The 12239-nt window shown below is 36.9% G+C and overlaps 2 protein-coding genes across 6 annotated transcripts in view; one reads left to right on the top strand and one right to left on the bottom strand.

Moving 5' to 3' along the window:
• Nucleotides 1-10282, top strand: part of neo (ZP and PAN domain-containing protein neyo) — a 37782-nt gene extending 27500 nt beyond the window's left edge. Inside the window, exons 2-10 of one of the 2 annotated variants that reach the window (XM_013318422.1) lie at nucleotides 4588-5027; nucleotides 5117-5277; nucleotides 5728-5929; nucleotides 7548-7642; nucleotides 7722-7963; nucleotides 8044-8288; nucleotides 8361-8610; nucleotides 8696-8866; nucleotides 8978-10282. In XM_013318422.1, coding sequence (XP_013173876.1) covers nucleotides 4591-5027; nucleotides 5117-5277; nucleotides 5728-5929; nucleotides 7548-7642; nucleotides 7722-7963; nucleotides 8044-8288; nucleotides 8361-8610; nucleotides 8696-8866; nucleotides 8978-9478 — 2304 coding nt within the window. In that variant the 5' untranslated portion in view covers nucleotides 4588-4590 and the 3' untranslated portion in view covers nucleotides 9479-10282. 2 annotated transcript variants of the gene reach the window in all.
• The window catches only part of Atg16 (Autophagy-related 16), a 127988-nt gene that overhangs the window by 104280 nt on the left and 11469 nt on the right, over nucleotides 1-12239 (bottom strand). The window lies entirely within an intron of this gene.

Raw genomic sequence — 12239 nt, 5'->3', positions numbered from 1 at the left:
TAAATGCTTAAGTGTGTTACACGTTTTTAGCCAAACAACGTGCTTTTGATGTAACAATGCGGACTTAAGAGAGCGTTTTGAGTTCATCGTCGTAAAACGAAACGAAAATTACACGTAATATAGGTAAACTCTTATGAGAAGCGGCTTTGGTGCTTTATACTTACAAAAACGTGTTAACACGAGACAAATTTATAATACGCCGCGAATACGTTTTATGAAATAATTACGTATTTAAATAAGAAAAAAATTGTATATTCTATCGTTGAGAAAAAATAGACCATTTACGGCGCATATAACCGTACTAAAACCGGGATATTATACAATTGAATGCAGAATACATTGTACACAAAAACAATTGAGATTTTTTTCAAATAATTTAATGTGACATTTTGGTAAACGATACTGTAATAGCGCATCTATGTATCATATATTCTTATAGTGTTATTAAGCCATAAAAACAAATGACGATAAAAGGTTTTAAGCAATCAAAGGAGAAAGCGAATAAGCGTAATAAGCAACACCACAAAGTATGTAGTAAACAGAAATAGAAATAATTTGCCTCGTCGCATACATTGCACTAGAGGTCGACCGCAATGAACTTCTCTCGCCATCATTATTACGACGCGGTAAAACAATATAAGGAATACGTATCTGAATTGAATTCAGAGTCGCATTAGTGCCGGATTGCGGTAGTTATTCGCGAGAAGTCGTTAAGAAGCGAGTTCAAAGAAAGCCGGGAGAGAAACGGATGCGTCCGCACCTGAAACCTAGTTCCGATCACCGCATTCAGTCGCCATAGTTAGTCGTCTACAATAAACCTAAATTATAGCATTCAGTCAATGGTCCAATTCAATTTTATGTTTAATCACTGATAGTCGGGATTGCATGTTGATAAAGTGAAATCTAAAAAAGTAATTTAAAATGATTTCAGTCATTTTCACCTACTTATAACAAAAACAGTAATCGGACTGTCGACATCGCAAAATGTCGATAAAACATGATGTTAACATGCTACCTACAAACGTATTAAATATCTCTTGTGCGAGATTTACTGCAGCCGCAACTTTATTAATAAAGCAACAAAATAGATATTCGATAAGAAAATAACAATTTAAAATAAATAAATCACGATGTAAGCGATGGTATTCCACCTGCCCACCGGAATGCGGAGCCGAGCTCGGAGCCACGCCGCGGAAAGTGGTTTGATTCTTTAAATCGCTGCAGCCCTATCTCAGTTCTGCGGCGCTTGCGGTGACGGAGAGTAAAAGCCAGCACAATGTTGTATATCTGTATTACCCATTAAGACCTTCGCGATTAGATCAAGTTACTCGATAACAAGTCGTTTACAGGCTAAAGCTTGTCCTTAATACGGCAAACTAGATTAGCTATTGGAATGCTTACTTGAATTACGGCCTTGTTTGTGTATTTGCGAGAGTGGAATTTAACAAATTAAATTTATAACGAAATGATTAAGCTTTCCTTTTCGATTGCATTCGAACAATATGCTTTCGTTCAAAGACAGAATGACTAATGATATATATAATACTGTAGAGTCTCGGTTGTTCTCAGCAGTTCGCAATTAGTATGCAGATCAAAGCGTAGGAGGTAGAGAAAATTGGCAACGTTTTGAACGAGGCTAGAGAAATCGCGATTCTCTCATTAATGTAAGCCTCCGATGCGCAGAGTCAAGCCAGCAGTCTAACACACTGACCCCGTCGGTGTCGGCGATCGCAACTAGGAAAACCAGTGTGTATCGTATTCCAATGAATTTACTTATTAAGGTATGCAAACTCTGACCTTCATATTATTATTTCAAATACGTTATCTGTCGTGAGAGTTAGGTACTAAAGATCTTATGTGTATGAATTACTGGATATTAAAGAGGAAAAATATTATAACTTACAGTTTCTACGCATACTAATAACAATAAGAATTACTAACAAAAACAAGTGGTTTATAACACCGCGTATAACAAAATGTGTAAAGCAACAATTACCATATATCATTGTAAGCAATAGCATCTTTGTAGTTCAAATATAGAGTCGGTACAATGAACAGAATTGACACCTGATCGTGAACGTCCGCCTCGTGCAGTCGATCGGGCGCAGTCCCATGTCATGTCAATGAATACGGAAGTCGCTGCGGACCATTGGAAAGCGACACAACAAATTACAATTTCATTCAATGTAAATACGTGAAGTGCAGTCGTAACTCCGGTAGATATTAATGCTACAATTCAAACGCGTCTAATAGTTTTCCGACGAATGTATGATGCTTTCAGAAATTTCTCTTGAGTATAGACGTTAGTGTCAATTTATTCATAGGTCAGCTTCAGATATGATTTTATGGTCCGACGGTTCGTTTTTAGTATGCTAGACGTCGTTGTGAACGGACATTAATACGAGTTGGATGAGTAATAGAAATTTGCCATCATGTCAGTATTAATAGTTTGGCACATAGTTTAGTAGCAAAGCGATACACTTTCCCAGTCCATAGTAAAACACTAATGTAGGTCTCTCGATCGATGGTAGAAGAAATCAAAGCCGTCACCATAGTGTGCCAACAAGTACCGGTACACAGGGAATCGTAAACAGCAGGTTAAAGGCATCCGGCTCATTGAATGCGCTGACCCCATCTGATCGGGGCCCGAACGAATTGAACGTGCTTGCACATTCGACGAAGATACTTCCAATAAATGAATATATTAGCGTGAAATTGCAAAAATTTACACACATATACATGCCGTCGCGTCTCAATAATTACATTTAAAATCTCTTACATGTCTAAACTACAACTTTTGTAAAATGATTTGTGATTTGCGATGTCTTTAAAATTAAATTAATCGGAAAATACAAAGATTATATTAATTTTATGAATAAAATGAAAGCGACGGAACTTTTAAAAAAGGGTGTTAGTTAAATTTCACACACAATAAGCAAGGAACATGCAATAAATAGAATAAATCGTGCAATAATGTTGAGTTCATTAATGAGCTCTGAAGCGATATTGGTCTAATCTCGTATGACTATCGCCATCTTTCCATAGCGCAAAGTCACGTCCTACTTTAAGGAAGCAATGCGCCATGTTGCTGTCGCACGACCTTCCAATACAGGTCATCGTGTTATTGTAAAGGCTATTAATATCGATATTAACCTAGATCGCCCAACACAATAAGCTTTTAAGGTGTAAAACAAATTTCATTGTACAAACAATTCCGTTCTTTGTTTATCTAATAAAAGCCTATATTCCTTTTACTTTATTGCGAATTGATAAGAGGTCAAACGTTCGTTATTAACCCGTGACCAATTTCATTGTAGATTATTGTAGTGTGCCAGCTTGTTCAGTGCTTGTTCCGGCAGATCAATATCACAATTGGGCGACTTAACCATAATTTTACAGATTAATATTAGATATTTCGAATCAAATGCTTATTTATAGGTTTTATATTATACGGTTTTTAAATGAAAAGGAGTAACTAAACATTATTCTTAAAACGCTGAATTAGAATTTTTTATTGTTTCAATGTTTTTTTGATATATAAATTTCTAAATGAGATTTGACTGGTATTTATGCCTAAATTACAAAATAATTTTCATCTTTAACATACTAAATGTTGAAAGATAAAAATCGTAAAAAGTTGTATTTGAAACGAATATAATCGAAATAGACGTGTTAATCAATTTTCTTAATGGACGTGCATATCAAATCGCACTGCAACGTGCAAAAATCGAATTAAATCGTAATGGTCCATATTATTGTAATATGCTAGAATCATGATCGATCTAACTCACGATTTAGGTGTTTTACAATTGTACAATAGGATGATTGATGCCCGCTTCAATATTTACAACAAGAAATATTACATCCACATATTGCTTACGTCCGCTTTATGGTATCGGTCAGAAGATGGCGCCCCGATATAAATCGATCAGAGCAACTTCATCACCGCTATTCATCTTCGCCCGGAAGTCAATTTTCGATTCGTGATTGACTCGATCAGTATAGTAACTTTATTAAATAAGCTTTTTGAGTGACAATATAATGATAAAGTAAAATTACAAAAGGCGTAATAAGTGATGGATAGATGTCGTTCAGCGGTAACAATATACAATTTATTCAGCGTGAGGCGTAGCCGAGGTGTATTTTTAAAATAAAATTGCTAAGAGTAATACCGTTGACCGCGAAGTGGACGGAGCGATGAGATGGGCACCGTTATAGACATTGTGTATAGAACGTGAGCGTATCGTAATGCAGCTCGCTACCGGCCGCAAGCATATTGTTTGTCTGGATCGATAAAAACTATTAAAGAACTAATACGATGTCGCTACACGACTTTTTCACAAATAACAATTTCATGAGGTGACTGTTCTCTAAATTTATTTCAAAGAAAATAATTTGATGCAAACAATTTATAACTAGTAGATAGGAAGTTTTAATAGGATACACGTTTAATTCCAATTACGTTGTTTTGACTTTTAACTTTTAAAAGAATTATTGTAAACATAGTTTGCTCTAAAATTAAACGGGATTTCATAGTTTCGCTCAGTAACAAGTTTTGTAACATAATTTTGTCTTTCCTTGTTCCAGTTGATGAAGAAAAGGTCAATTCCAGACAACACCATGCGGATTATATTTAGTATATTGATAGTGGTGTGTGCGGCCAATGCTGCAAAGAAATTTGAGGGAACATTGAGATCAGCGGCCGATGCCCCACCTCAAGACAACCTCGCTGTAGAATCTGCATCACCAGAACCCGCTGTGGTTGATGCTCCTCAAGAATATAAGAACCAGGAAGCACCTCCACCACCTAAGCCTGAAGCTACTGAAACAGCAGACCCAGCTGAACCAGCAGACACACCTGAAGAAGCGGATGAAGTGGAAGAGCCGCAACAGCCTGCAACGGCCCCGGAAACCGCATCTGGCGGCGTTCCACCCTCAGCACCCAGTGGTATTTCCGCCCCGTCTGCACCCGCAAACTCGCTCGAAGAATGTGACCCCGAAATGATTGGATTCGAACTTGTCACCGGGTAAATATGAACACTTCGGTAATTAGTTAGCTAGTGTTTATTTTTTATTTTGATTATTATAATATAAATATATATTTTTTTGTTAACAGATACGTGTTTTCGGCACCATCTCATATCCTCGATGATATCCCCGGGACTCTGATGCTAACAGATTGCTTGGAACAATGTCAGGCCAACGACACATGTCGCGCCGTCAACTATGAAACCGGTCTTTGCGTACTATTCAGTTCAGATGCAGATCAATTACCAGGTGGGTCACGAATTCCACACTTCAAAATTATATCACAAATAGAGCTCATTCGTAACAACCCTTGAATGTGGTAGCAACTTTTGAACAATTTAAAAAATCGGTTACCAAATAATAGAAGCATTTTTTTTAAAGAATAATGAAAATATCGGCATGACTATGCTTCATTGAAACGAGCTAGTAAAAAAACATACTCGACGAGTATTGATATTATAAAGCATATTCCTTGACCCGATTGCTGACGCCATCATAAAAAATGTGAATGATGATCATTAATAATGCGCGACCCGCTTTGATTTCTGGGTTCACTTTTTCTTAATGATTCAGCAAGTTTTGAATTGAAAGTATTACTAGATGTGTAATGAAATGGTCATGAGTGTTAGAAAATATACATATATCAAATTATATGTGAAAACTTGACCTAGTCTTTATTAAACATTTTTTTATCAACAGGAGCATTGACGAAGTCCCAATTCCCGGTCTTTACGATCTACGCACAAAAGTCTTGTCTGGGCGTACGACCATGTGAACGCGCGTGGTGCTTCGACCGAGTTCGCGGCTATAATCTTAAGGGAAGAGGCAAAAGGACGCACACTGTTGGATCAAGGCAAATGTGCTTGGACCTATGTCTCGGCGAAAATGAATTTGTATGCAGGTACGTTATAAAACAAAAAGGAAATTTTCATCATGGCGCCAATCGACTTGTTTATGGATCGTAGCTACAATATGTTGGTGGTAATTATTTAAAAGAGAACATGGAATGTACCGTATCTAGTATCCCATTCTAGTTGCAAACGTGGTCCAATGTAAAGTATTGTAAATAAGTAATTTATAGTGTTAAAACTCTTTTAAGTTGCCGCTTATTGGCGCAAATCGTTTAACGCATAGTAGAGAGAATGCATTTGCAAACAAAACGTCAATGAGTACTCTAATTGCTAATTGGCGATCCGGAGATACTTAAGTGCAACTGCACTCCGTTCCGTTTAAATCGCACAACCGTTAAACATAAATATAATAGCATACAATTTATTTATTATGTTCATTAAAACTGCATAAAATGTAAATAATGTTTAAGACAAAACAACTTCAGATAATTGTTTAGTAATGATACTTATGTTTTACAATTCACTGGTGAATATTTCAAATCTGAATATTACATACAACATGACTACTACGTTACTCTGCAAAGACATAAATTTACTAAACATGATAACCTACGTTTCCTTGTAAACTTTTTTGCTATTATTATAAAAAAAAAATTATTATATAAGATAAAAGAAAAGAAAAATAAACAACTTCTTAGGTTTTAAATAATAAGTAAGAAGTTCAATTTCAATTAAAAGTATCTCTAGCCAGCGTAAACGGCATAAGATAGATCGAATGGATAGCCGAACTACAGGAAGATAAGCCTTTAAGATAGAACGATCTTGTTTGCTCGTTTAAACTGTGTTAGTAATAGGGTAATACTTAGGGAGGGCCGTTCGGCACGCGTACCGTTGGTGCAAATCGTCGTATCTCCATTGAGGCTGGCGAACGCCCAAGCGCACCCCGGGCGGCGCATCGCGATCTTCCACAGTCACGACATTTGGCAAATATTCCCCGACGTGGCGAACGATATGCGGCACGGTGTGGGAGCGCTATGCCCTATCACTTCCTACTTTCACAATACAATAACTACTAAATCACAAATTCACAGCTCCGCAACATCATGCATTTCGTGTACACATAAATAAAATTTTAAATTTATTGAAATTCAATTTAAAGACAAATCTTTAAACTATTTTATTAAATATTATGAGCCATTTAAAAAATAACTGCCCTGTCTATTGTTAATGACTAAGTAATAATTTCAAAGACATTGATCTTCTGCCAATCAAAATTAATGAAACTCTAATATACTTTTCATAAAAATCATATTTACTAAAACGTCAAGTAAATAAAAATAAAAATTTACAGCTAAAGTCGATGTTTGAGTTAAATATGGCGACTAAAGTGTTATTTGAAAAGGACTAAAGAATAAGCAAGACGCTCTCGACTATAAAGCTGAAAACCACTTAAAATAAACGTCTCCCGGTAATAGCGACGAGCAGTTTTGTAGGACTAAAAAGGGAAACATAACTAAAAGTAAAAGCATTAAATGTCTCAGACAAGAAATACTGTGAGATTACTTGCATTGCAGTCAATATTAAAGAATGTGAAGTCATTAAATGAGAATACAAGGAATTGAAGATTTATTTTAATATATCCAAAGTAACAAAACCACTTTTTTTCAGATCGGCAAACTACAATAACAAAACCGGGGAATGTGTTCTATCTAATATGGATCGGATCACTTTGGCTGGCACTAATTCTTTCCAACCGAACGAAGGTAAATAACTCATTATCAATTGATGTTAAAACGTTGAATTTCGAATGAATTGTTGTCTAATGATAAAAAAATATTTTAGACACTGACTATTTGGAAAACAATTGCGTGGAGGAACCGACCAAATTGTGTGAGTTTAAGAAAATGGGAGGACGAATATTGAAAACTGTGGACTCAGTGTATCAAGATGTACAAACTATTGAAGAGTGCCGAGAATTATGTTTGAACTCGCCTTTCCGTTGTCATTCGTACGACCATGGAGACACCGGTGACCATGTATGCCGTCTTTCTCATCATTCGCGCGCTACTCTTGCCGATATTCAGGTATTTTCAAATATTTTCACTTTTTTAAATTATGACCGTGTATAAATTTAAAAATTTAATATAACATTGTTTATAAACAGGATCCCTATTTGGAAGTCCCTGAAGCAGCCACGTATGAATTGTCTTCGTGCTACAATGTCTCCATCGACTGTCGTGCAGGCGACATGGTAGCTCGTATTCAAACATCGAAACTTTTCGACGGTAAAATCTACGCCAAAGGTAGCCCGAACTCCTGCGTTGTTGATGTCAAGCAAAGCCTCGAGTTTGAATTACATATGGGATACGATAACATCGAATGCAACGTCAAGCAAAACGGACTTGGAAGGTAAAAACTAATATTCTCATATAAAAATAATTCGCTAAATTGAATTCGTTTAACTCAAAATCTCTTCTGCAGATATTTAAATGACGTCGTCATTCAACATCACGATACTATCGTCACATCTTCTGATCTTGGTCTTGCTGTCACATGCCAATACGATTTGACTAACAAAACCGTTGCAAATGAGGTTGACCTTGGAATCCATGGCGATATTCACACTGGTCTGTCTGAAGAGGTTATTGTCGATTCACCTAACGTTGCTATGAGAATTACCGACAGAAACGGAGACGACACAATTGCTTCTGCGGAAGTTGGAGATCCCTTGGTATGTAATATTTTTCATACAGAATTACACTATGACGTTTTAATATCAACAAGCAACAATTATACTAAACAAAAATTTATTTCAGGCACTTCGTTTCGAAATCATGGACCAGAACTCTCCTTTCGAAATTTTTGTTCGGGAACTGGTTGCTATGGACGGCGTCGACTCAAGCGAAATTACTCTTATCGACAGCGATGGTTGCCCTACGGATCACTTCATTATGGGACCCCTGTTCAAATCTGCACCAAGTGGAAAGGTATTTATTTTAAGTTGTATCAAAGAATATTGGATTTTAGTAATAGGAATATACAAGTCTTCGTGTGGTATTTTTTCCAGTCCAAATAGTATAATTATTTTTTATTTTCAGATGCTGTTATCTCACTTCGACGCGTTCAAATTCCCGTCATCGGAGGTTGTGCAATTCCGCGCCTTGGTAACACCCTGTATGCCAACTTGCGAGCCCGTCCAGTGCGACGGTGGACCCAATGAACTCCGGTCGGTCATGTCGTATGGTCGCAGGAAGAGGCGTTCCACTCCAGCTTCTCCACAAGAAAAAATGCTTCTCGTCCAAAATATTCAAGTCACTGACAAATTTGGTTTCGACAAGCAACGTGCCAAGAATACTACTGAAGATTCTGTATATGTAAGGGAGACCGACGTAACCTGCGTTAATGCAGCGGGAGCCATGCTAGCAGCGGCAGCGTTCTTAGCAGCTCAGTTGGTCGTACTCGCCGCATGGACATGCAGCTGGCAACGGCGCCGCGCTGCTGCTAAGGCAGCTGAGCTTCTTCCCGGACCTAACGCGCCATCGGCACTCTGCAAAGTCTATGACCCCAGCTTTTCTCGTGCTCACCAGAGGCACTTTTGAATAGCGTAGGCGTGTCGACGTGAGCTGCGTCCGCAATAATAGTTATATTACATTAGTATAAGAGCCCCCGTCGAGTCCTAGCTGTGAAAGGTAATGTTTGTTGCCTTTCATATAGCATAAGACAAAGATAGCGGTTTAAATGGTAGTATCTGAGCGCCCCCGCATCACGTGTTACGTACGAGCAGGAGTTGCGGTTGGCGCAGCACGGAGACGGGGACGACCATATAGGCGTGCGCGAATGTGGATGGATGTAAGACTCAACATGTAGTATGTAATTTGATTGAAGTTTCTGTACGAGATCGCCCGCTTGTCCCCATCTCCGGAGTTGCAGATGGGACGCAGCCGTGAGTCGTTATCAAGATCACGTCGCTCATTCGTTCACTTTACGCTCGGTCATCTTCGTTGAAGTCCGAGGACGTATTGTACCATATTTTAAACTAGCATAAGCCTGATTTTTAATATACAGTAGAATTAAGTTGAAAGTAAAATTTCAGTACCTTTTAAGTAGATAACCGAACGTGCGACCTAAGTCAAGAAGCGATGGATTGACGGCCGTCCCAACATCGTAATTTATTCAATCTAGGATAGTTTCTTTATTACTTATTTATATTTGAAAGCAAATTATATTTATGAAATAAATTAAATAAAAACTAAAACAAGTCGTTTTCGGCTTAGCCCTAATAAAGTATTTTTACACGATACTAGTGCCTTACTGACTTTAAATGATGATGATATTAAAAAAATTTATTCATTTATTTCAATCAACTAATTTGTCATTTTACAGTAATAAAATTATTAAACATTTATTGTGTATTTATTCCTTACAATTCCTTTACCATTACTTTTCTATTCTTATTCTATTGATACATCAGGATTCAGGACATCAAAAATCGTAAATTCCAAAGGATACATGCAATTTATGTCATTTTACTTAACAACACATGTGGTTTATTGTCATGAAAAATTGAATTTAAAAATTAAAATTTCTTAACATTCTCTTATGTCGTATTCTCGAAAGATTTTGAAATAAACTATTCAATTTGTCTTAATGTAAAGATCAAGATGCTCATGGATTTGATTTTAATTAGAATCAGATTATAGAAATTATACACTTTTACCAATGAATGCACTATTTGACACATAAATAAAACGATATGAAGATATTTATTTTGCCACATATGAAATATGAATGTACTGAATTCTGTTCTCATACTGAAAGTACTGAACCTTGCCTGTCCACGCAACCCACATTTTGATTTACAGACAATACGAGATCGTTCTCCGTAATATTTCTTAGATGGTGACATTTCGATGTCTCTCTTTATGAATTACCTCCGTTATTCTGGCTTAGCTCATGACCGGTCGCAAATCCCTTTAAAAACAAAGCAACAGCGTATTCTTGCTTACCTATACATTTACTGAAAGTTTCTTCTTTATGTGTCAATGAAATCAACAAGCAAGCATACACTTAGAGAATCCAATGGATCGTACAATATTAATTAACAAAGATTATAAGTGACAAAGGAGGATTGTGAATTTATTTTGACAAATGTAATGATAGGATAACTGTTTACCCAAAAGAGGAAGGACAAGTTACAGATCAGATATAAATAATATTCTTGAAAAAATATCTATTAAACTAAAAAAATGTAACTATAGTGGATAAATTCCAAAACAAGAACGGGTACATTTTAGACGAAGTATCATAAAACCTGTTAACACTAAATGGCATAGTAAGATTCGCCGAGGTCTCGACCGGTCCGGCCACGACACACATCAACCAGATTCGATCTCCAAGTGGAGCCAGCGCAAAACAATCACGTGTGAAGAGGCACACCTCACGTAAGCGTTCGTGCTGCAGATTGAATCAGCGCTAAGGCGACAACGGCACGCGACCAAAGGCACACGCCGCGAACTTTGTTGCCGCAGTAGAAAATCTAATCTTATGGCACGCTTTAAGATTTAGATCACGGTCGACCGCTATTGGCACGATGCGGGAAACCATAGACGAGTTAGGAATTCATAAAAATCTCGACTGACAACCACCAACGTTTTCTTGTGAACTATGTGAATTCGCTTTTGATGCAATAAAGGACATCGAATGCAAAATTGTAAGGGAAATAAAATATTTTACAATTCATAAAATGTTATTACAATTTCCGGCGGTTGACGTGTTAACAATAAAGAGAATATGTAATAGGATGAATTGTGCACTGTACGGTTTGTTCCTTTTTATAAAACGATGTAGTTTCACGTTTTTTATACTATTACAAAGGAATAGGAAGGTATGGAATTATGTTTTTCAACTCCAATACAACAAATATAACACGAACACAAATACAACTCAGACCACACATAGCGGAGCTTTTGTTTTATTTTATTGCATCGGGGCGACGACGCGACAACCAGGAAATCTCCAAGACACTATAAAATAATATACAATAATCTTACCCATAACAATATTCATAAACATAGGAATTTCATGTAAAAAGTTTCGAATTGCAAGATACATATGAAACATAATATACCATTGTTATAATCATTTCTTTGTATATTACCACTCCTGAGATGCTTGAACCCGGTACAACATTGTCTTTTTCTTATTAAAAAGTACTCGGGGTCAAATACACGGTGTTTTATCGTAAATATTATTCCAAATAGGTCACAGGTCACACATCCTTCAGATAGCCAGACAAGTACAAGCAATCGCAGAGCTCGATAATATCGCCTCGTTTATGTGATCTTGTTCCGTCGATACAGA

This window comes from Papilio xuthus, unplaced genomic scaffold, assembly GCF_000836235.2.
Source record: "Papilio xuthus unplaced genomic scaffold, Pxut_1.1 DF826923.1, whole genome shotgun sequence".
Lineage (NCBI taxonomy): Eukaryota > Metazoa > Arthropoda > Insecta > Lepidoptera > Papilionidae > Papilio > Papilio xuthus.
The sequence above is the reverse complement of the archived record's forward strand: the minus strand, read 5'-3'. Positions and strand labels throughout refer to the sequence as shown.